The 12,689-nt window shown below is 36.4% G+C and overlaps 1 protein-coding gene across 6 annotated transcripts in view; it reads left to right on the top strand.

Annotated features, from left to right (window-relative positions):
* The first annotated feature begins 1,395 nt into the window (after nucleotides 1-1,395).
* The window catches only part of SNCA (synuclein alpha), a 110,091-nt gene continuing 98,797 nt past the window's right edge, over nucleotides 1,396-12,689 (top strand). Inside the window, exons 1-4 of one of the 6 annotated variants that reach the window (XM_011356288.1) lie at nucleotides 1,396-1,770; nucleotides 2,159-2,261; nucleotides 3,259-3,404; nucleotides 9,330-9,371. In XM_011356288.1, coding sequence (XP_011354590.1) covers nucleotides 3,284-3,404; nucleotides 9,330-9,371 — 163 coding nt within the window. In that variant the 5' untranslated portion in view covers nucleotides 1,396-1,770; nucleotides 2,159-2,261; nucleotides 3,259-3,283. Of the gene's footprint in view, nucleotides 1,776-1,798; nucleotides 2,024-2,158; nucleotides 2,262-2,775; nucleotides 2,791-3,258; nucleotides 3,405-9,329; nucleotides 9,372-12,689 lie in introns of those variants that run through there. The other 5 variants (XM_011356287.1, XM_011356289.1, XM_011356285.2 and 2 more) reach the window with 5 other exon arrangements.

Here is a 12,689-nt window from a genome sequence, read left to right on the forward strand (position 1 = left end):
CATATAAATGAAATAAGATTAGCCATGCATTGAAAAAAGGTGGAAGCTGGGTGATATTCACAGGGGAGTTCTTTATTCTGCCTACCTTTGTATATGTTTGAACATTTTCCTAATAACAAAGTTGAAAAGAGAGGTGTTATCTAGGTTTCTTTACAAAAGAAAACTGAACAGGAGGACATAACTTGTTCAAGGTCTCAGAGCCAGACTGCAAAACAACTTTCAAGTTTCACCTTCTTTCTCTGACCCTAAGGAAACAAAACGTGAGCGTTTTGGAAGGGCTACCTTTATAAAGGGCAGACCAATAATGCAAAGAATTGTTTAATCAATATATGTACTTGTTTTCTGTCCCCTTTCGTTCCAAACGGTTGTTTTGTAGGTTTAAATTGCATTTCACTCAGATTTTAGACTTAAGTGAGTGCAAGGTCAGAGAAAATATCTCCCCAAAAAGAAGAAGAATAAGAAGAAAAGAAATACAAAACTCCAAACAAAATAAAAACACACAGCAACTACTTTATTTTCCTTTCCAGTGCTAAAATCACCCTCCCAATCCAGGCAAAGAAAGCAAAGGCATCCTGTTGGAGGGAGGAGCTTGGTTCTCCATTCTGGTGTGATCCGGAAACAGCTGTTCTCCCTCCAGCTCTGAAAGAGGTGAAAATGTGTTAAGCAATGCAATAATTGTCTTGAAGCCTGCGCGTGTCTGTGTGTCTGTGTGGGGATGGGGAGGGGTGTCAGCTCAGAGGGAAACGTGAATCAGAAGTCAGAAAAGGTGAGTGATGTGTAGAATCGCGGTTTCAGAAGGAGCCGAAGACGAAATTGGATATGATGGCTCGGGAGAATAAACCACGCTGGATTTGTCTCCTGCATACAGGCACTTGAGTCTGGAAAGTAAATTCCATTCGATATCTAAAAGCCTTACGACTGCTTGATTTCGACGGCTGGAGAATATTTATTCCTTGTAGCTGATGGAAAAACCTGAGTCTGGCAGCCTCTGATTGGTGGAAAAGAAAATGGTGATAGTGAGGTGGGAAGAGGATTTGACGAGCCTCCTCCTGCCTTCTCCACCTGTATGTAACTCTTCCTTACTAATCTCTTCTCTACCCACGGGGCCTTTTCTGGCTCGGGCAAGGTTAAGAACAAACGAAAACTGAGTATATTTAAGCAAAAGCGCCCTTAACGTTGTGTCCGACGACCATTAATCAAATTTAGCGATCCAAGAGAAACGTGCTCTTGGCATGCTGATGTGAGCACCTTCGGGAGCTGCCTGTCCCCTTCAGCAGCTCCCCCAAGAGACTGGCTCTATTTTCGGTGGTTGATCCCTTAGACTCCCACGCTCCCAGATTGGCTCTGACATGGGGTGGGGGTGTCCCAGTGAGGAACCAGAGGGAAAGGCAGAGAGAGACAGGGGAGGAAAGGGGATGAGAAAGAGGGAGAGATGACAGCCCAAGCCTAACCACTCGGGATCGCCAGAAGAGTCCCCGTGACCCTGAACTTGAGGTGAAGCGCAGAACACCCACATCTTCCCGCCTCCCAGAAGGAGGCAGGCGGCTGGAGCTGGATACAGCCTTCCCTCCACCCCCATCCTGGTCGAAGAAGAGTACAGTGCACGCGGCGCGGAAAGCAGCTAGCCGCGGGAGAGGGGCGGGGAGAGGCGCTGACAAATCAGCTGCGGGGGAGGTGAGCGGAGGAGAAGGAGGAAAAAGAGGAAGAAGACCGAGACGACGAAAAGGGGACCCAAAAAAGGGGGCGAGCGACCGAGTGCGGCGACGTGGGGTGAGGTGCGTACTGGCTTTAGAGCAGACCCGGGGACCCAGCCTTACCTTTAGCATCCTTCGCGCTTTCTCCCCGCCTTCCCTCCGGCGCTCTTTTTCTCTGGAATCCTCTAGCGCCGGGGGACGGGGAGTGGCAATTCGACGACAGGTTCGTGGGTTCATGTCCCGCACCCTTTGCCTCTCATCGCCGGGTTGTGTTGACAGCAGCCTCCTCTGGGGACCATCCCTCTCCTGGTGGCGTTTCCGCCCTTTCTGTGCGCTCTTTTTCCTCCCTTTCATTTAAATAACATTTGAGAATTGTTTAAATGTCTTTAAAGCGGGGGTGGGAGGAATCAGAGTTCTGAGAAGCAGAGGGAATCAGGTAAGTACATATAGATCTAAATGGGCAGCTTTGGAAGTCCCGAACACCTGGTGGGAGAGGAGTCATTGCAGACGCCTGCCAGGGGCATTGGTGCCGCAGTGAGGACCTCCTGTGTCAAGTCTCGGAGGTGGGTACGTATCCCTTTGGTGAGCTTGGGGAAAGTAAGTTGACCTGGCTTTCCTCCAGCTATAGATTTTCCCCTCTTCTCGTCCTCTAAAGCTGAGGGGTCTGGCTTTTCCAGGAAACGCTTTTCCTTTGGGAAACGAGGGAGCATGCTGGATGGAGCATAAACATCCAACTTTCTCTTTTTCCTTAAATCCCCCAGTCAGCCCTCTTGGTTCTCTCTGGTAAAGTAATTAGCTGCGTTTGGCAAATAATTAAATGGAAGCACAGAGGGGACAAGTCAACAGGTGGTAAAGGGTTAACAGGTGCGGGCGCCGGGTCTGGAGCAGGTTCGCGCGCGCGCGCGCGCGCAGAGAACGCCCCCTCGAGTGGCTGGCGCGCGTCTCGGTGCTGCTGGATGGTGTGAACAGGCCTGCCCAGAGTAGACAGCTGAGGGCCTGCTCAGGGTAGATAGCTGAGGGCGGGGGTGGGTGGTCGGGTGGATTAGCGCGAGTGCGGGTGTGCTCTCAGTGAGCCTGAGGTTCAGCTACACCCAGAGTGAGTAGCTCTGTTCTCTCTTCTCTTCCTCAACCTATTAGCCCTCTTCTGGGATTCATTTTAAGAGTGCCCCTGACCCCATTCCTCCAGCTTCCATTCTTTTTCTGTGATCTGTCTTCTAAAGGTACTTCTAACTTACTGTCACAGCTTGGACCCTGGGAAGTTGAAAGAGGGATCTGTCTTTTCATGCGACTTCGGAGATGCAGTATGAACAGCTGAGATGGTTCATCCTAGTCCATGTTTAGGAGGCTCGACTTTTACTAGCCAAGATGCATGGGGGAGCTACATTTTCAATGCAAAAACAAAAAAAGAGCTTCTTTGTCCAATGGTTGAAATAAGGGAACACTTAAAAGAGTCTCACACTTTGGGGAATTCTACTGATCTTTCAGGGGTTTTTACCTTGGATGGTTCTAGTATTGTTTTGTTTTACCCAAAAGTTCTCATTCAAGTGTATTTTGTGTTCTCCAGTGTGGTGTAAAGGACTTTATTAGCCATGGATGTATTCATGAAAGGACTTTCAAAGGCCAAGGAGGGAGTCGTGGCTGCTGCTGAAAAAACCAAACAGGGTGTGGCTGAAGCAGCAGGGAAGACAAAAGAGGGTGTTCTCTATGTAGGTAGGTAAGCCCCAAATGCCATTTTGATATTTATTTATGACCGTTGGGTTAGGATGATTGATGCTCTAAATGCTGGTATTTCTCACTTGATTCATTTTTGCATCATCACTTGCCAAAGGATGGACTGAGTCAGAGGTATGTGTGGGTAGGTGAATGTGTTTTTGAGTTAATAGTAAAAAGTGGGCCTAATCTTTTGGTTTTCCAGAGTATTTGCAATAATACTTAGGACTTTTTGTTTCTTTTAAAAAATATTTCTATGCATAAATGATATATTTCAGAGGGTGTTTTTAAAAATTCAGTCCTCAGCCAGAGTGATACGTTTATTATAATTGATTAACCTACACTGACACATCATTATCACCCAGAGTCCATAGTTTTCCTTAGGGTTCATTCTTGGTGATGTACTTTATATAGATAGGATCGGACAAATGTATAATGACATGTATCTATCATTACAGTATCATACAGAGTAGTTTCAATATCCTACAAATCCTCTCTGCTCTGTCTATTCATCCCCTTCCCCTAGCCCCTGGCAACCACGAATCTTTTTACTGTCTCTGTAGTATTACCATATATAGTTGGAATCATATTGTATGTGGCCTATTCAAACTGTTTTCTTTCATTTAGTAATATGCATTTAAGGGTCTTCCATGTCTTCACATGGTTTATCAGCTCATTTTTTTTCTAGTACTGAATTATCTTCTATTATCCGGATGTACCACAGTTTATCTATTCACCTACTGAAGGACATCTTGGTTACTTCCAAGATTTGGCAATTATGAATAAGGCTGCTGTAAACACTAATGTGCAGATTTTTGTGTGCACACACGTTTTCAATTCCTTTGGGTAAATATCAAGGAGCATGATTGCTGACTCTCATGTTAAGAATATGCTTAGTTTTGTAAGAAACTGCTAATCTATCTTCCAAAGGGTCTGTACCATTTTCCATTCCCATTAGCAATGAATGAGAGTCCCTGTTGCTTCACATCCTCACCAGCTTCTAGTGTTTGAATTTTGGCCATTCTAATAGGTGTGTACTGCTGTCTTGTTGCTCTTTTAATTTGCATTTCCCTGATAAAATATGACACAGAGAATCTTTTTATATGCTTATTTGCCATCTGTAAGTCTGCTTTGGTGAAGTGTCTGTTCAGGTCTCTTGCTCATTTTTCAGTTGAGTTATTTTCTTACTGTTGAGTTCTAAGAATTCTTTGCATATTTTGGATAACAATTCCTTTTCAGATTTATCTTTTTCAAACATTTTTTCATAGCCTGTAGCTTCTTTTTTCATTCTCTTGATATTGTCCCAGAGCAAAAGTTTTTAATTTTAATGAAGTCAAATTAATTGATTTTTTTTTTTCCGTGGGTCATGTCTTTGGTGTAGTATCTAAAAAGTCATTGCCATGACCCACGGTCATGGAGATTTTCTTCTGTTATCTTCTAGGAGTTTTATAGTTATGCATCTTGCATTTAGGGCTGTGATTCCTTTTGAGAGTGTGTGTGTGTGTATGTGTGTGAAAGTATAAAGTTGGTGTCTAGATTCCTTTTTTTTTTTTGCATGTGAATGTTCAGTTATTCCAGCACTATTTATTGAACTATATTTGCTCCATTGCATTGCCTTTGTCAAAAATCAGTTGACTATATTTATGTGGTTCTATTTCAGCACTCTCTGTTCCATTGACTGGCTATTCTTTTGCCAGTCTCACACTCTGGCTTTACAGTAAATCTTGAAGTAAGATAGTGTCAGTTCCCTAACTTTACTCTTCTCTATCAATGTTGTATTGGCTATTCTGGGCCTTTTGCCTCTCCACATAAACTTTGGAATCTGTTTTTCAATATCCACAAAATAACTTACAGGGATTTTGATTGAGACTACATTGAGCTATAGATCAAGTTGGGAAGAACTGATATCTCGACAATATTAAGTCTTTCTATTCATGAACACAGAATATATCTTTATCTTGTTCTTTGATTTTCTTCATCAAAGCTTTGTAGTTTATCTTCTATAGATCTTATATATATTCTGTTAAATTTGTAACTAAGAATTTTGTTTTTTTGGTACTAATATAAATGGCATTGTGTTTTTAATTTCAAATCCCTCTTGTTCATTGCTACTATAAAGGAAAGTAATTAACTTTTGTTTGTTAAGCTTGTATCCTGCAACCTTGCTATAATCATTTATTAGTTATTAGTTCTAGGTACTTTTTTCCAATTCTTTTGGATTTTCTACATAGACTATCATGTTATCTGAGAACAAAGACAGTTTTATTTATTTTTTCCCAATTTGTATACTTTTTATTTCCTTTTTTTTTTTTTTTTTTTTGGTCTCATTGCATTAGCTTGGACTTCCAGTATGATGTTGAAAAGACAGAGTGAGTGGGGCATCCTTGCCTTGTTCCTGTTCTTAGTAGGAAAGCTTCTAGTTTCTCACCATGATATATGATATTAGCTGTAGGTTTTTTTATAAATATTCTTTATTAAGTTGAAGAAGTTACCCTCTATTTCTAGTTTACTGTGAGTTTTTATCATGAATTTTGTCAAATTTATCATGAATTTTGAATTTCATCAAATACTTTTTCTGCATCTATTGATATGATCATGTGATTTGTCTTTTTGAGCCTGTGGATATGATGGATTACTTTACTTTGCAAAAGCTGAGCCAGGCTTGCTTACCTGGAATTAATACTACTAGGTCATGGTGTATAATTCCTTTTATACATTGTTGGATTTTATTCATTAATATTATCTTGAGGATTTTCATGAAGCACACTTTTATATATAGGAGTCATGGTTATTGTTAGCAAATAAACTTTCCAACAGAAAAATTATTTTGTTAACGTATTTTTTTTTTAATTTTCATTCTTCACTACAAAACTTATTATCAATAACTAGTTTTAAAGATTGGAAGTGACTGAAGAAAATTTTCTAAGTTTGCTGTAGCTGAAGGAGTTTGGCACACTGTTTTCATAAACTTCATGAGAAAAGTAATGTTATTCCTTTATAGTATTATGCTTTTGGAAGCTATATTTCAACTAATTGAACAACTACCATAAGAATCACTGTTATTTAATATGCTTAACCTGCAGCAAGCTGAGAAAGTCAGCATAACATGCACAACACCAGCGCAGTTGGGTTCTTGCAACTCCCAGGCATTGCTTCTGACTTTGTCTGCCATGTAGTTTTGTGAAGCATTGAGAGAAAAGACGTGACGCATGTGGACTTCCTCAGCTCAGCTAGTGTCCCTTCAGCTTTTATATCTGTCTAGTCACATAGCCACTGGGCACCTATTTTGGATCTATATCTTTTCTATTACAAGTTACTCATCAGTTAAAGGTTAATCACTAATAAACAATTGACAGCAAACAGATGATTGATTTGATAAGAAGCAACCTTATCAAGACTCTCATTTATCTTGATGCAGGATACAGTCCCTGACTTAGCCAAAGGTCAAATTCTCAGGTACTACTGAGGCAGAGAGGAAAGACTGCAGACCAACAGTTAAACATTTCTTTTTACTAGTCACTTTTTTCACAATATGGGTTGCAAGGGATGGCAGGTGAGTAGTGATAAATGTTCTCTCAAATACAGGCTGTTTTCACTTAACATATTTCCAGGATACATGAATTTCAGTTACCACAGTTAGTTAAATAACATATCCCTAACAACACAGTAGAAATTTCTGTTACCACAGTACATAAAATGTGAGTGATTGCATGAAGTGCAAACTGCTTTTAGCTCTTCAGCCCACAAATCACTACATAAATAACAGGAACCATTATAATCCATGATTGAATCACTTCGCTTCTTTCAAAATGTGTTTGTGATTGGCTACAGTACACCTGCTATTCAGTTTACGTAGATAGCAAAACCCTTGCTTGTGTTGCCACCTTGTCGTCCAGTGAAAAATCCATGTGATATTTTACAAAAATGCATAATTGAAAGAGGAAATTAGCCCCAAAAGATGAAAGTGCAGCAAAGAAATGAAGTGAAAAATGTTGGAAGTAAAATTTGAATCAAACGTGAATTTATTTATAGAAGAAATAGCTGACTGTAGGAATGTTGGCACTGCTACAGTTCCAGAGACTCTAGATGTGCAGCCAAAGGAACTTTTGAAGATGACGGTCTCAACGTATGTGGAAAAAGTGGTTATGATGAATAATGTGAAGATGTCCCAGAGGAAGTGATGCCACAATAATACCTCACTGTAATAGAACAGTCAGAGATATAATATGTCATTAAAAGTGCAAAGGATAACATTTTGGAAACTGACACAAATTTACAAATTTTCTAAGGCTTAGAAAAGAAGCTTGCTCCATACAGGAAGTTATACAATGAGAACAGGAAGACAAGCAGTGTTTAAAGTACTCAAAAAGTTTTTTTACCAAGAAATAAAACACTTTAATTTTCAATGTTTAAAATTTTAGTATACTAGTAAATATTAGTTTTACTAATTTTTCACTTTCCTATATATTTATAAATAACTAAGAGAGTTTTTAATATTTTGAGAAAAAATTTTAAGGCCATGGGACAATTGTAATTTTTACCAAAGATTAATCATAATTTTCATCATTAATTATTCAGATCTTTTACACAGCTTCAACTCAGCTTATGAGTATCATTTTCTGATCCAATGGGACTATGCAAAACAAGCATTGCCTGCAAAGTACACATGCACACACCACATCACATATATCTACATAATACTATCCTGTGTTCTTTATAACATATTTAACAACTGTACAATTTCACTTTTACCAATTTATGTTTTGGTGATTTTTCCCGTGTTTTAAACTGCAAAAATCTTTACAAATATGATATGTAAAGAATAATAACAGTTTCACTTAAATATTTACTATGTCCTAAACACTGTTTTAAGATCTTCGTGTGTATTATTTCCTTTGATCTTCACTTTGACCGAATGATGTGTATTTGATTATTACATAGTGAAGTGAAGATTTAAATCCAGAATATCGGAATCCAGAGCACACTTTCTTAAATATAAAACTTAAGTATACATAAAAAGTATAGTTCATGTTTTATTTTAATTGTAGGTCCTTAAGTATACTCAAATTGGAAGCTTTTAAATATATTTCAATTATTTTATTAAATGTAGAAACTTTCTTTAACTGTTTTGTAGAATATAAATTTAAATATGCATGGAAATTTCACTTAATGCCATATTTTTATATATTTTTATATTATATACTCAGTGAACATTTTCAATATGATTCTGTATATTTATTTAGATCATCTTATTGACCATCATATTATTTAAATCATAGATATGCACTACTAAATTTTAAGTAAATTTGGAACTAGAAACTGCCTCAGAATAGTGTTTCTCAAATTTGATCCATGAATTACCTGCATTAGATCATGAAGGTTATTAAAAGTGCAAATATCTTTACCTGATATTTAACTGAATATCTGAGGTTCTGACTCAAGAGTCAACATTTTTAAAGTCACTCCCGGTTAATTCTGCTGCACTCTCCAGTTTAAGAACTAGCTTCTTAGAGATTATTTAATTAATCTAATGTATTAATTTACTGATAAGGAAACTGAGGCTCACTTATACTTTTTTCCTTTGTTTATAGTTATTTCTAGCACACTTAGTAAGGGTTTGCAAAACAGTGCATTTTTAAACTTAAGATTGGTAACTATCTTGATATCCAAATATAGGTTTCAATAATTTCCCAGTTTTTATGTCCTCACTTTTTGATATTCTTCAATGTCTCCTACTAGCCTTGCTTCCTTCTACTTGTTATAGAGATTACTGAGTTTCATTGGTTTAGTTTTTCGGTCCTGAGGATATCTTTGTATATGGACTTCTTAAGACTGAGAGTTTGGTTTTGATTAGTTTCATTTGATTAGCTATCAGCAATACAGTCCAGTTTGAGATTTATGTTTTGAATTTGTTTGTTTATATAGGCTCCAAAACCAAGGAAGGTGTGGTTCACGGTGTGACAACAGGTAAGCTCCATGGGATTATATCACTGAAAATATCTAGTAATCTGTATAGCCCCAGCATTGATCATGTGAAATGCAATTGCGAATAATCACTGTGTCCATTTTAGGAAACAGCCTTGGGATAATCAGTAAATTACTTATTGTATTTATCTCTATATGGTCTAATTTCACCAAGAATTTACATAAATCAATAAGAAAACTCAATAAAGAAATAGCGAAAATGATGAAAATCATAGTGGTTTTGGTGATGATAAGGAAGATAATAGTAATAGAAATAGAAAAATCAAAGGAGAACCAAAATTTGACAATGTTAGGAGCCCACACTTGGTATAATAAATTTCAAGTTGTATGCACTCCAACCTTCCAGATAGATGTGGTAAGAGATATAATCAAAAATGTAATTTATATGATCGGAAAGCAGTAATAGTGCCTCAGAAAAATAACACATTCTATTACTGAATTATAAAATAGAAATGGGGAAAATCAGATGGGAATATTAATAATACTATATAATACTAGTATTGTGATCGAAACCATAAACACTGGAGCCAGAACTCCTCAGTTCAAATTTTTGCTTGCATCTTCTAGCAGTGCAATTTTTCTAAAGTAAGTGAATTGATGTATACAAAGCATCTAGAGTACTGAAAGCAAATAATATGTATTGTGTAGGTTTTACTTATTATCACTTTATAGTGAATCTATCTTGAGCAATGGTTGTATAGCTAGTGGAAAAGTATTTCATGTGACTATTTTATACACATTTTTTGATAAAAAATGAGTGTAAAATTATAACAGAACCCTTTGAAACTGATTTTGCTGGAAGCTAAGTTAAAGTATGCAGCTTATATTTGCTCTGTTGCAATACAATATTAATGCTGAGAGTAAGGCAAGTAAAATGCCTTCTAGGGACTTTCTATAAATGTGATGTTATTAAGCACGATTTTAATAAGAACTGGATGTAAGCAGTTGGAGACTGTACTATTCAAAGAGGGCCTACCTAGATTAAGTGTTCCATTTTGATAGTTGAAGGAGAATCCATGTTGAGAAAGCAGATGAGCACGTTGCAAGTTTCAGAGCCTATGGTAAAAAATAAAGGACATAACTAATACCGTCATCTAATGGAGGCTCTGGATATGGACTTCAAGGATGACTGTTGACAAAGTCAAAATTTTTGAGGTTTCTCCAGAATGACACACTGTAAACACAGGTTTAGATATGTGTCTGTGTGCACACATGCACTTGCACTATTAAAGCTTGCATAATGAGGCAATATTTTCTGGAGAATAGTAGCACACCAGCTTATGTTTCCATGTTTTTGTAACGTGAGAGACTTTGTGTATTACATTTTCCTTTAGCATGTTGAAAATTTGAGGTGTCCTACAGTAAAAGAATTTGCATAATTTAGTTTAACCTGGGGTTCTTCAAACTTATTTGAACTTCTTTCAATAGTTGCTAGGGTTGAATTAAGCTAGCGTTGCCCAGAACACTGTGGAAAATGCTGCGATGCAGCAAGGCCATGATGATTTTGGTGTGGGCACATTCATAGCCATTGCACCAATCAACCCCCCTAGAACTAGTAAAATATCAAAAATGTCATCATAGTCTGGCTCTGAGAAATGTATTAATAAAGCTGCAATAAGTACCATCTCTCTTACACATCAGGTAAATGAATTACTTAATATGTTGAGTAGGGTTATTTAATATAAAATTCCAAATTCTAATTAGGAGGAAAAGTAAGTTTAAGATAATTACTTCAGTGGTTAAGGAGAGGAGAAATTGATTGCTTATTATACATGGTCTAAAGTGTTTATTATAGGTACATAGTAAGTGCAAAATAAATGCTATTTTTATTGTTATTAGTCTTAAAGTAGGGAAATGAGAACTTATTATATATTATATAATATTATTGGCTAATCTTAAAAGAAAAACTTCTCTAAGAATTATCCCATTAGCTATTTTTGCAGAAATATAGACTTTAGTAAACTTAGGTGAGGTGTTTTCTACCTACAAAATCCAAGGGGAATAAATTCTCCCAGTTAGAAAATCACAAGATAAAATCCAGAAAACTCTACCTTAAACCTTGGTTGTTTGATCTCAGGATGTTATTTCAGTTGTCTACTTAATGCATCATGTTATAGGAAAATATAAGGGTATAATTAATCTGGACCTATTGAATGACATGTTTTTCAAGGTGCTTTAAAAAATATATAAGCTTTCTCATTTTTCTCATAAATGCATGATGTAAAGAAATTTCTTTTAATGGAGATTTTTCTGAAGGCTTTTAATTTTATAAAAAGAAATTTATTACATGATAATGAATGCAGTTAATTTTCAACATGTAATAATTTAAATTTTCTTGTTAAATTGTTTTATAATGTAAATTTTATTATTTTCCTCGAATCAATCATTTGTATACCAATTCAAAAGTAGATCTTTCTAATGTTATAGTTTTACCTCACTGTCAAAGGTTAGATTTGCTATATCTATTCTAAAGGTTGGTGGCAAATTTCCTTTCTTAAATTTTATTGTTGAGTTAAAGTCAAATATAAATCTAATTACTAAAGTTAATGTGTAAATTACAGATATATTTAAAACTCCTTTTAATGCATTCAAAATTATTTATTGATTATATACTATGAAATAATATAAAGAAAAATAAAACAGAATCTCTGATTTTAATTAACTCTAAATACATGGGTGGAGATAAACAGACATACTAGGAAATGAATAATTATGGTACAATGGTAAAAAGTTCAATAGTAGAGATATATCTAAAATTTCATGGGACCACAGAAGGATGAATAAGGTCACTTATTGAGTGGATAGGTTTTTAAAATGAAATTTGGCTTTCGTGGTGAGTTTTAACATCAGCTTGAATTTGCTGAGTAAACAGATAGAGGGATATCTGAAGAGATGAAGGCTTCTGGCCAAATGGAACTGTATGAACCAAAATGGGAAAGACTGGCACATTTGGAGGAAAATGTAAAGAATTAAAATATTATACTATCAATTGGTTGGGAGGAAAGTATCCTTTTTGACCCAAGTTATAATGTCTTTTCCCTTTAAAAAAGTTTTATTAGATGCAAAATGTACTAATTTGAGTGTCTATTTTCCTTTTTTCACCCTTTTGTTTGGAATGTAAATAAACAGAGAAACAGTGTAGAAGACCTTACCAGGGGAAAAGAGTCAAGGTTAATGGAAATACACTAGATAAATTAAGTCCTAGAGAAATGTTTTAAAAATGTATCTATTATTGCTACATGTACACTGTTATTTTGTAATGTAACTAATTTACTTATTCTTACAATAATAAAACCTAAT

The sequence above is a fragment of the Pteropus vampyrus genome, unplaced genomic scaffold (assembly GCF_000151845.1).
Source record: "Pteropus vampyrus isolate Shadow unplaced genomic scaffold, Pvam_2.0 Scaffold25, whole genome shotgun sequence".
In the NCBI taxonomy this organism is placed as follows: domain Eukaryota; kingdom Metazoa; phylum Chordata; class Mammalia; order Chiroptera; family Pteropodidae; genus Pteropus; species Pteropus vampyrus.